The sequence below is a fragment of the Podarcis gaigeae genome (assembly GCF_964106915.1).
Source record: "Podarcis gaigeae genome assembly, chromosome: 10".
Taxonomy (NCBI): Eukaryota; Metazoa; Chordata; class Lepidosauria; order Squamata; family Lacertidae; genus Podarcis; species Podarcis gaigeae.
Window position 1 is genome coordinate 60,318,111 of NC_139686.1, and position 12,758 is coordinate 60,330,868.

At 44.9% G+C, this 12,758-nt stretch overlaps 1 protein-coding gene across 3 annotated transcripts in view; it reads left to right on the forward strand.

Annotated features, from left to right (window-relative positions):
* The window catches only part of TTLL8 (tubulin tyrosine ligase like 8), a 39,570-nt gene extending 28,851 nt beyond the window's left edge, over positions 1–10,719 (forward strand). For 2 of the 3 annotated variants that reach the window (XM_083699163.1, XM_083699164.1), the window contains exons 12-15: positions 108–354; positions 3,652–4,087; positions 5,651–6,122; positions 10,261–10,719. In XM_083699163.1, coding sequence (XP_083555289.1) covers positions 108–354; positions 3,652–4,087; positions 5,651–6,122; positions 10,261–10,466 — 1,361 coding nt within the window. In that variant the 3' untranslated portion in view covers positions 10,467–10,719. Of the gene's footprint in view, positions 1–107; positions 355–3,651; positions 4,088–5,650; positions 6,123–8,052; positions 8,108–10,260 lie in introns of all 3 variants that reach the window. The other variant, XM_083699165.1, reaches the window with a different exon arrangement.
* The last annotated feature ends 2,039 nt before the right edge of the window (positions 10,720–12,758 follow it).

Sequence of the window (12,758 nt, forward strand, 5' to 3'; positions counted from 1 at the left end):
AGTTTTCAATCTCCTTTAAATGTATGTTCTTCTTGTTCTCTTATTCTGTATGTTAGGTCTGCAAGCTGCGCATATTCCATTCACATTTTTATTTTCATGTCTTCTAGAAATAGTATGCAAGAACCGACTGGATGATATATTAAAACTAGTGGAACCAACGGACCAGTTTCCAATAAAGGACCATAAATGGGTTGTCCAAAAGTATATCGAAACTCCTCTATTGATCTTTGATACAAAGTTTGATATTAGACAGTGGTTTCTTGTGACAGACTGGAACCCGCTGACTATATGGTTCTACAAAGAAAGCTATCTGAGATTTTCCACGCAGCGCTTCTCCTTAGACAATCTGCACAGGTAACCAACTGTAGACTATGCTATAGTGTTTTTATTGTGTGGGACCTAGTTTGAGCACATGAAACCAAGGGGTGAATAAATGTGTTGACATTGTTGTGTGTCGAGGTCCCCAAGCCACCACCCCCAAAATAACTCACAACAGACACATAATTTTTGCTTAAGGTTTTTGGCATAATTTTGACCACAACTTTATTGAAATACATAAATGTGAGTGGTTGCTTAGGCATTGGTTAAGACTATCTGTCTCCCCGCCTGGGGACAGAATGGACTTCCGGACACCAACGGAAGCCAGTAAGGGAAAACAATATTGGGGAGAAATGGAGCTGAGCCACAGGACTCACGTCTCCCCGCATGCTCCCCAGGGCTTGTTAGCCCTAGCCCCATACCAGGGATTCGGACGAAAAGATAGCAAGCCCCTGGATTCCTTTAACAGAATTCCCTTTCCGCAGCAACCGTGGAGGGGCAGGCCCAGCCAATCCTAACCCCTCCTCCAACCAATTGATAACCAATGCCTAACCGCAGCCTTACAAGTTGTGACGATTTGCTACGCAGTAGGCAAAAACCAAATGGCCCAGCCAATCAGCCAGAAGGATAGAATTCCTACCAGGCCCCTGCCCCAATGGCACACGACCCCATGACAGACATAGCAAGGTCAACGTGAAACCCCTAAAATTAGGGCGGGTGGGCAGGTGATCCGGTGCACGTAGCGAAAGAGAAAGCTCAAAGCTGCGTGCACAGAACTTAAAACGTTCAATCCCTCCCACCAAATTGCAACATAGAATTTAGCCCAGCAACTCAGCCATTCAATCGTTGCCACAGGTCAGCTTAGTAACCCTGCCTGGCAACAGAGGGGTGGCATGGCAGGCCCCACCGCAACACGTGCTCTCCATGAGGGAGAACATGCTTTATGATAGAACCATGACACCACCATGAAGGCAGTGTGTGCTGATGATCTCATGTTTGCTTATTGTATAAAGCTGTTTTTAGTCATGACAGCAGTTTGGATGTCTCGCTGCACATGACATTTTGTTGACAGAATAAGAGGTAAAAGGGTTGACCTCATTTTAATCCCTTAGTCTTCATCCACAACGGAGCCAAAGCCTAAATACCTAAAACTGCATTTGATCTGGTTCCATCTAGCTTAAGTGAGAATGATTGAGGTTGAATCCTGACAAGACAAAAGTACTGTTTTGGGGGGACAGGGAGCGAGTGGGTGTGGGGGATTCCCTGGTCCTGAATGGGGTAACTGTGCCCCTGAAGGACCTGGGAGTCATTTTGGACTCACAGCTGTCCATGGAGGCGCAGGTTAACTCTGTGTCCAGGGCAGCTGTCTACCAGCTCCACCTGGTACGCAGGCTGAGACCCTACCTGCCTGCGGACTGTCTCACCAGAGTGGTGCATGCTCTGGTTATCTCCCGCTTGGACTACTGCAACGCGCTCTACGTGGGGCTACCTTTGAAGATGACCCGGAAACTGCAATTAATCCAGAATGCGGCAGCTAGACTGGTGACTGAGAGTGGCCGCCGGGACCACATAACACTGGTTCTGAGAGATCTGCATTGGCTCACTACATTTCCGAGCACAATTCAAAGTGTTGGTGCTGACCTTTAAAGCCCTAAATGGCCTCGTTCCTGTATACCTGAAGGAGCGTCTCCACCCCCATCGTTCAGCCCAGACACTGAGATCCAGCACTGAGGGCCTTCTGGCGGTTCCCTCATTGTGAGAAGTGAGGCTACAGGGAACCAGACAGAGAGTCTTCTCGGTAGTGGCGCCCACCCTGTGGAACACCCTCCCTTTAGATGTGAAGGAAATAAGCAGCTATCCTATCTTTAAAACACATCTGAAGGCAGCCCTGTTCAGGGAAGTTTTTAATATTTAACGCTGTACTGTTTTTAACACTTGATTAGGAGCCGCCCAGAGTGGCTGGGGAAACTCAGCCAGATGGGTGGGGTGTAAATAACAAATTAATAATAATAATAATAATAATAATAATAATATCCAAGAAGTGAAAACTTGTTTCAACTCAACCAGAGACAGGTCATATTTCATTGCTAACACTGCTGGCCATAGACATTTTGCCACCTGAAGCGGAACCCGACGGTGACCCCCTCTCTTTTATTAAGGCCAATACAAAGTCAAACGCCAGTGCCTGCCTTCATCTGTAAAAAAAGGTAAAGGTAAAGGACCCCTGACAGTTAAGTCCAGTTGCAGACGACTCTGGGGTTGCGGCGCTCATCTCGCTTTCAGGCCGAGGGAGCCGGCGTTAATCCGCAGACAGTTTTTCCGGGTCATGTGGCCAGCATGACTAAGCCGCTTCTGGCGCAACTGAACACCGAAGGCAGCAGTGCACGGAAACGCCGCTTACCTTCCCACCGGAGTGGTACCTATTTATCTACTTGCACTTTTTGGCATGCTTTCGAACTGCTACGTTGGAAGGAGCTGGGACCGAGCAACGGGAGCTCACCCCGTCACGGGGATTCAAACCGCCAGCCTTGTGATCAGCAAGCCCAAGAAGCACAGTGGTTTAGACCACAGCGCCACCCACGTCCCGCCTTCATCTGTACCCTTATCCAAAACTTTTTGATACTTTCTGAAGTGGTTTGCGTCACCCTGTAGCATGACAAGGCTGACCCTGTTGTCCAAAGTTCCTATTGTGGCACTGGGAGTCACAAAGCCACACCAAAACTGAAGCAAAACTGATGCTGCAAACTGTAGTCTTGTTAGGTGCAATGCTTCTCCCATGTCTTCATTTTACTCTATATCCCTGAGTAATTTTAATACATTTAGGGTTTTATTGCTTTTTAATGGAACTCAACAGTTCTTTGACATTACTGGGACTTAAGTTTAGTCATGACTGCAATAATAATAATAATAATAATAATAATAATAATAATAATAATAATAATAATAATAATTTGCCACCCATCTGACTGAGTTGCCCCAGCCACTTGGGGCAGCTCCCAACAGAATATTAAAAACACAATAAAACATCAAACTACTTTAAACATGACCAAACCTAGATCCAAGCCTATATCTTTAAGTAAATTAGATTAGATTATTGTATTTTAATATAGATTATTGTATTTTAATATTCTGTTGGAAGCCGCCCAGAGTGGCTGGGGTATAAATAAATTATTATTATTATTATTATTATTATTATTATTATTATTATTATTATAGTGGTATGTTTTTACACTTCCCCTTGAATTTATTTTTTACAAAAATGGTTTTCTTTCTACATTTCTGTGCCATGTTTCTATGCTTTATGACAGCAATTCTTGCATCCCATTTTCGCAGCTCGATTCACCTTTGCAATAACTCCATCCAGAAGAACTACAAGAACGCGCCAGACCGCAGTTCTCAGTTGCCGTATCACAATATGTGGACGAGCAGCAAATTCCAAGAGTATTTGCAAAAGAGGGGTCTTGGCCACGTCTGGCGTAATATTATCTATCCGTCCATGAAGAAGATATTAATCTACACAATGAAGATGGCCCAGGACCAAGTTGAACCTCGGAGGAGTAGCTTTGAACTCTACGGGGCAGATTTCATTCTCGGAAATGACTTTACACCTTGGTTGATTGAAATCAATAGTAGTCCAACCATGTACCCTTCGACCCCAATAACATCCAACCTATGTGCTCAGGTTCAAGAAGACACAATCAAGATAGTTATAGACAGAAAACATGACAGGAACTGTGACATTGGGCACTTTGAACTTCTCTGGAGACAGGTAAGAATTGTTTAAACTTTCTAATTAATTGGGAGCAGGTGGCACTGTGGGTTAAACCACAGAGCCTAGGACTTGCCAATCAGAAGGTCGGTGGTTCGAATCCCCGCAACAGGGTGAGCTCCCATTGCTCAGTCCCTGCTCCTGCCAACCTAGCAGTTCAAAAGCACGTCAAAGTGCAAGTAGATAAATAGGCACCGCTCCGGCAGGAAGGTAAACGCCATTTCTGTGCGCTGCTCTGGTTCGCGAGAAGCAGCTTAGTCATGCTGGCCACATGACCCGGAAGCTCTACGCCAACTCCCTCGGCCAATAAAGCGAGATGAACGCGCAACCCCAGAGTCGGTCACGACTGGACCTAATGGTCAGGGGTCCCTTTACCTTTAACCTTTTCAAAGATTCACCTTCACTATATTTAGACGCCAACCATGAAATGCAAATCTCAAAATAATTGAGGGGGGTATTGCTATTTATTATTATTTATTTTATTTATTAAATTTGTATACCAACCTTCATCCAAAGATCTCAGGGCAGTTCACAGTATAGATGTACAAAACACAAAGACAAAATACAGAATATAAACAAGGACAAAATGAACCCATAATCACCACTCCCACAAACACATTTAAAAGAACATAGAATGTTCACCAGTCAAAGGCCTGGTTGAAGAAGAATGTTTTTGCCTGGCTCCTGGAGATGTATAATGAAGGCACCAGGTGAACTTCCCTGGGGAGAGCATTCCACAGATGGGGAGCCACTGTAGAGAACGCCCCATTCTCATGTTGCCACCCTCCAGACCTCTCAAGGAGGGGGCACATGAAGAAGGGCCTCAGATGATGATCTCAGGGTCCAGTTAGATCCTATGGGGAGAGGTGGTTCTTTGAATTATTGCAGTCCTGAACTATTTAAGGCTTTATAGGTCAAAGCCAGCACTTCAAATTGGGCCCAGAAACTAATTGGCAGTCAGGCCAGGATTGGTGTAATATGCTCAAACCATCTTGCACTGGTGAGCAACCTGGCCGCTGAATTCTGCACCAGCTGAAGTTTTGAAACCATCTTCAGAGGCAGCTTCTGAAGCCTCACCTACAGAAATTCCCTCTTCTATGAAACTCTGAAAGATGCAGGAGCCCCATCCTCTTTTCATCCAGACACCCTATCATTACCACAGTATAAAATTACGGTACCTCAGTACAGTGGTACCTTGGTTTTCGAATGGTTCCGGGAGTCTGTTTGACTCCCGGAACAGATTAAGTTCGACAACCTTAAATTCGACAACCTTAAATTCTGTTCGACTCCCAGAACCGTTCAAAAACCAAGGCTCGGTTTCCAATTGGCTGCAAGAGCTTCCTGCACTCAGTCGGAAGCTGCATTAGCTGCGTCGGACGTTCGGCTTCCAAAAAACATTTGCAAACTGGAATACTTACTTCTGAGTTTGTGGCGTTCAGGAGCCGATTTGTTTGGGAGCCAAGCCATTCAACAACCAAGGTACCACTGTATATAATTGTGAGAACAAACCCATTTGTTATAAGAGAGGAGTGCTGAAAACCACCATTTTGTTTTCCTCTACAGCCCATGTTGGATCTGCCGCCGTTTAATCCTACAGACCTTTTTGTGGAAGGAATCAATGTTAAGAGACTGAAAAAGCATATAGTTAACATCACTAATTTTAATTTTCTCGAACCACTGCTGGGGGTAACACAACCTGTAACGGATCTAGAAAACAACGAAGACCGGGGGACACCCGCCAACAACAAGCAAATTGTAAAAGGAAAACATGGAAATAGCGCTCCTTGTCCTTTGCCAAAGACCCTCAAGAAGTTGCAAGACAAAAGCCTTAAAGTTAAAAGCACCTACAAAAAGCCTGCCCAAACCATAGACTTTCCTCGCATAGTTAATGGCCGTGGAGCAACCTCCGTCTCTGATAAGAAAAAGTCAAAGCCCATTAATGAGCCAAGCCTTCAGACTGGAAGTCAAGCTACCATTCCCTCTCAAAAGTCACATTCACTGGACTGGACATTACTTCAGCCCTCTATAGATGCAGGTAAACTGAGGATGAAAATATTTTACATATATCTTTATAATATAAAACTTTTCCATATATATATACCGGTATATGGAATTCCATATATGTATGTATGTGTGTGTGTGTGTGTGTGTGTGTGTGTGTGTGTGTATATATATATATATATATATATATGAAAATCAATATGACAATAAAATAAAAATCAGTTGATTAAATGATAACTAATTAGAGCAAATATTTGTTAAAATAGAAATATTGGGGGAAATCCCTATGAAGTTCACTTTGAAATTAAGCTCTACAAAACAAAATTTTAATGGCTTTCTGCCAGTTTAACCGTCTCAAATAATCCTATGGAAATGACATTATTTACTTCATATACTGGCATAAGTGGATGAAATTTGCAGGTGATGCTGAGGGCTACTGAAACTAGGGTGGGCATAGGATTTGGATATATCCCAAACTGAAGCAGACCACTTCAGACAGCTTTTGGACTTGGGTTTTTCTGTCATCAGCCAAAGAAACTGACATTTTAGGGTCACCAAGGAAGCGTTCTCTCCTGTTACACAGCTGTCATTGAGAATTCTATAAGTTTGACTTTTAAGAATTTAAGAAGAAGAATCCTGCTAGTTCAGGCCAAAGGCCTATGTTCTCCAGCTTCCTGTTCTCCACAGTTGTGCTAGGCCCGGGGTAACCCGAGCAAAATGGTCCAGGTCCAGTCCCGAATCCAAGGGTTCTGTGAGGAGTCAGTCCAACAGGGCCAAGGCAGGACATGAAGCAGGAAACCAGGCAAGGTCAGGCACAGGATCACAGGCAGGTTCTGGCAAACAGCAACGTTGCTCCCACAACCTGGGGGCGGGGTCCAGCAGCCTTTTATCTCTGTCGGCGTAACGGCCGGTCCTGATCCCCCGGTGACTCACCTCCCTGTCTCACCCGAAGGCAAGCACTCCTCCTGCAAGTACTCAGGTCTCTCCTTCTCTCAGACCTCAGTCTCTGCAGCTCAGGAGTTGTCGGTAGGTTACTAGACCCAGGAGCCGCCTCAGCCTCCCCTGACCCAACTGGTAGTGGAGCAGCTGTGAATGATTGCCCAGCTGGAGGCAACAAGGTAATCCCCACATTTGGAGCCAGGGCAGGCTCAGGCCCCTGACTCGGCCCAGCTGGTGCTTGTTGCAGGGGAAACTGGGCAGACTGGGGCTCTTCAGAATCAGGTCTCAGAGTAGGTTCAGCTGCTGCCTCAGGCAAAGGATCTGGTGCGGACTGAGACTTCTCTGGCTCCGAGCCCAAGTCCCAGGCCATCACACCAGTGGTCAACCAAATGCCTATGGGAAGCCTACAAGAATAACTCGGGTACAAGACTTGCTTTCCTTACTTATCATTCCCAGAAACTGGCACTCAGAGACATATTGTCTCCAATAATAGAGATAAAGCAAACTATTGTTCCTAGAGCTGTGGATAGCCTTATCATCCATGCATTTATCAAATCCCTTTTATGGTGGTGCCCATCATTACCTCTTGTGAATTCCATTGTTTAACTGCGCATTGTGTCTTACTCTTATCTGCCTCAATCTTCCAACATTCAACTTCATTGGACGGCCATAATTCCTTGTACTATAAAAGAGGGAGAAGAACTTTTGTCTCTGCACTTTCTCTACACCATGCACAATATTGTACCTCTCTAGCATGCCACCTCTTACTTGTGTTCCCTCGCCAAAAAAGCGGCCACTATCGTAATCTTTCTCATAGCCAAGTTGCTCCAGTTCCTCGGTCATTTTGGTAGCCCCTTTCTGGAACTTTTCCGTATCTATATCCTTTCTGAGGTGAAGGAAACAGAAGTGTACGCAGTATTTCAAGTGCAGTCAAACCATATAATCTTAGGAGTCAATTATGAAATTGGCAGTTTTGTTTTCCGTTCATTTCCTAATGATCCCTAACACGTTCACCTTTTTCACAGCTGCTGTTGACATCTTCTTCAAGCTGTCTACTACAGTCCCAAGGTTTCGTGTCTGGTCAGTCTTCATGAGTTCAGATTACGCTAGCATATATGTGAAATTAGGATTCCTTTGCCCCAATATGCATCATTTTGCACTAGGTTACGTTGAGTTACACTTGCCATTTTACTTCCTGTGCACCCAGTTTGGATAGGTCCTTTTGGAGCTTCTCATAACCTTTTTTTGTTCATACCACCCTGAACACTGCTCATCCCTGTTGATCATTTCTGAGCACTTTCTACAGCCCTCCACTGCAATAATTGTTGTTGTTTTTTCCTGTTCTCTGGTTCCTATTTCTTAACCAGTTCCTGATCCATAAGATGACCTGTCCTCTTATCCTTCAAATTCTAAGCTTACTCAGGAGTCTTTGGCATGTTACTTTGAACATCTAAGTACACAATATTTACAGAAACACCTTTATCTATATGCTTGTTGACACACAAAGAACTCTCAAATGTTAGTGAGACAGAAATTACCATTGTAGAGGCCATGCAGATTCTTCTTCACCAAGACTTGTTCTTCTACATGCTTGTTAATTCCACATTTAATATTGCTTTCCACTAACTTTCCTGGAGCAGATGTTAAGCTAACTGGCCTGTAGATCTCCTAGATCCCTCCTGTATCCCTTCTTAAAAAACTGGTGCTAAATGGGCTACTTTCCACTTCTCGGCATCCGAAGCTGACCATAGGGACAAGTCAATCTTTTTTTGTTAGAAGATCAGCAATTTAATATTTGAGTTATTTAAGAACTCTCTGATGGATACCATTTAGACCTGGCAATCTGTCAGTTTTTAATTCATCAATAAGGCCTACAAATTTGTCTCACCACCACTATTTGTCTCAGTAGGCACAGAGAGAGGCAAAGAATTATTTCAGCAATCATCTCCTTAAATCACTTGTTACCTTGATGCTCTGCAATTGGGTCGAGACGCTTCATCGGCTGAAGCTCTGCTCTTGGCTCACGGAAACAATTTTCACTTGTGTCCACTAGCGATGCTGACAAATGATAACTTAACTTGTTGGCCAGAAACAGCTAAGATCATTTACAGTTATTAAATCCGATTGGATGCCCTTCCATCACTGAAAATATCTGCTATATGTGGTAGCTATTGGGATGGGAAGAAAACAAGGATAATTTAAGCATGATTGGTAAACTATTACTACATGAAAGGCAGGGTAGGGCATCTTTAATTGGCTCAAGGTCTATTTGTGAAAGAGAAGAGAAGGCTCTTTGAACAGAAACAACATGGGGAAAGTGATATTTTTCACCTACCCAAGGCCTGAAAATGATTAGCGCCATCAACGGCATTAAGTAATGTTTAACCTTAATTTTAAAGGCAACTGGCTGCTAAGTTTGGAAAACTGTTGGGAATCCATTGCTGGCATCTAGGTAGAGCAGGCTTTTAAAATATTTCATTCCAAGGCCAAAATGCCCTGACTAATTGCAAACATTGTCAGACCCCCCAAGTGTTCCTATTTTCCAGGGACAGTCCCAGATTTACAAAAGCTGTCCTGGTTTCTGATTTGATCCCAGAATGTCCCACTTTCCCGTAGGACGTTCCTATTTTCATTGGAGAAATGTTGGAGGGTATGGTAGGATGCCCCTATTTTTATTGGAGGAATGTTGGTGGGTACAGAGTTATGCAGCCTCCAAGCCAAGGAGATAAGTACAGTGGTACCTCTAGTTGCAGACGTAATCCATTTTGGGGTGCCGTTTGCACCCTGAAAAGTCCGCAACTAGAGCGTGTAGCACGATCGATCTCTTCTGCATGTGTGTTAGTGGTGAACCCGGAAGTAAACACTTCTGGGTTTGCTGTGTTTGTAACCTGAAAGTCCGTAACAAGAGTGGAACGCAACCCGAGGTATTAACTATACAACCTTTAGAAGACATCTGAAGGAAGTGTATTGGGAAGTAATGCTTTATTATGTTTTTATTTATGTTGGAAGGTGCCCAGAGTGGCTGGGGCAACCCAGTCAGATGGGTGGGATAATAATAATAATAATAATAATAATAATAATAATAGAATAGGACAACCCTATTTTTATCAGAGAAATGTTGGAGAGTATGCACTGCTTCTCTGCAGAGTCTTTTGTAGAATCCTGGTAAAAGGAGCATTGCTAACTATGCAATTCAGTGTTGATGGGCGTTAATATTTGCTCTCTCTTTAAAGGTCTGCAGAACAAAAGCAAGAAGATTCCATGCCTAATTTGTGGAGATGGTTTCCAGTCAGAGAAAGCTTGTAAACACTGCAGCTCTTTTTGTGCGACTGTATTACAAGGCGATTCATACCTACCTATGGGTCCGTGTTCTCCTCCTGAAAAGATGACCAAGAACAGGCTGACCGTTCCATGTTATGGACTTCCAAAATACCTTTGACTGTATTCAAAGTGCTTCGAGAAAGTGTTTTTTAAAAAGTCAATTCCCCAAACCTCAGACAGAGCTCAAGAACCTTCCTTGTATATAAAAAGAAGAAGAAAATGCTGAAAGGCCCCTTTTCTTATCAAATAGCTGTAGCCGATTCTACAGCAGAAATGCTGTGGAAAAGAATGGAAGCTGTGCTATGAATGCAAGTCCGAGAATTTCAAACTGCTGTAGCATACCTTGCAAGGAAAAAATGTGTGTGACGTAATGCGGATGGTTATTTTTAAATTGGGAAAGGTGTGTTCAGAGGGATGAATAGGATCAGAGAAGCAGGGCAAGGGCAGGCTGGGTGCACAGAGTTTGACCTTTATTGCGTGGCGAGTCCCCCTCCCCCCTTGTGAAATAAAGGCACAGGACACAGAATTAAAGGTTAATGGGCGTGAAAGGCCACAACTTTATTGATCACAGGAGTTAAGCGGTATTGGCTTAGGCATTGGTCCTATCGACTAACCGGCTTCAGCTTGATTGCATGAAGGCCGGTGAAGGTTAACCACCAGCAGGGGGAGTCCTGCTGAAGTACGTCAACTAGAATCCCCCCGGGGTCACCGATCGGGGGCGTGCCTTAGACCCACACCTCCATAGGCTTCGGACAGGGCAACGCCCCCCTGGAATCCTTTAATGGACTACCCTTTGCTTTGGGGGAAGCTGATGGCGATTCCTTCCCCCCTCTCATTTGCATAACAATACCCCTACCAATGCCTAACCGCCAATGCCGAAAAATTTGCTACGAGGTAGGTGAAAAACCAAATGGCCGGTGCCAATTGGTCAAGTGGAAAAAATTCCTACCAGGCCCCTTGACGGCGACCAACTGAAGTCCATAGCAGGGTGGGCAGGGTAGGAAACCGGAGAAGCTGGAACGTGGCAGAGAGGAAAATCCTCGGGCGCGCCTGCCCTAAATACCCCAGGCCACGCCTCTCTGGCCAGCCAATTGACTGGTCATGTCGATGACGCGCCCGAGGATTCCCTCATTCTCGCTGGGGCTGTGAGTCAGCCCCGCGTGCATGGGGAGAGGGTGGGGCCCGCAACCCCACCTCCTCTCCAGCTCGGAAGTGGCTTTGTAACCACAGGACTTCAGGAACATGAAGGGAGCAATTCCCTGTGACACAGTTTTATAGGTCTTCCGAAATGGTGGATTGACCTCCAATAGTGGCGATGAAAAAGAAGGGCTTGCTCCAATAGTGGCGATGAAAGACTTCTGGAGGCGGCGCAAAATGGCAATGGCGGTCCTCTTTACTCTGTGAAGAGGGGCTCCGCGAAAAAGGGTCGTCCGCTGCGGCAAAGCGGAGACCCATTAAGAAAAACCACAGGCAGAGCGAGCCTGTGGCCGTGGGACTCGGCGGGCGCCAAAAGCCCCCCCAGAAACGAAGAAGGGACCCCGTAAGGGGCTCCGGAACGTGAAAGGGGGAGCGGCTCTGTGAGTTCATCGCTCTTTTCGTGGAAGCAAAGCCGCGCTGCTGCTGCTGATGAGCGCTGACCTTTCTTCTTGAAAACATCGAAATTGGCTGCAACATACCCGTGAGTAAGGGGAACTAAATATTGGACTAAAATTCAGGAATTTGGCTGAAAACGGGAGGCGAGTAACAGGAAGTCCGTCTCCCGATCTTGCTAACTATCAAAGCAACGGTTCAGAAGTGCGCTGAAGCGTCCAAAAGGGATCGTAAAGGCAAAACAAGGGCGCATTGATAGACTTTGTATTGAAAAGACAAGTGGGAAATCTTTGTAAAATTTGTGGACTTTACTTTTGGAACTTTCTTCCTAATTTGGAGCTATGCGGAGCTAAAAGGGACAACCCAGTTGTCGGACTGTCAGAGCGCAAAAGAGAACTGTCAAACTGCTGATACTGTTATTGGAGTTTAAACTGTTACATAGACTGAGATATTAACACTTAGACATTGTTGCTGGGACCCTTCTTGACACCTTGTGGCCTTTTTCCAAGAAATAGAAAGCCCGGGGGACCTTCCTTTTGTGCTCTGGAACTACTAAGATTTAATATAGGGAATATAAGAACTTCAATGGCGGAAAAGAGTTCTCTCTTTCCTTGAAACTTTGAAACACCCCCCCCCCCCGAGGATTGTGGAGACATAGAGGCCTGGGAACTGTATTTTATTGTGACTTTCTGTGGTTTAATTGTTTACACTCTGGACTTGTCTGACTCATGGAATAAAAGATAATTTGACCTTGAACAGAGGCAGGTGTGGAATGAGCGGCTCAGGGAGAACAAGAGCAGCCAAAGCTAAAGAAAAAGAA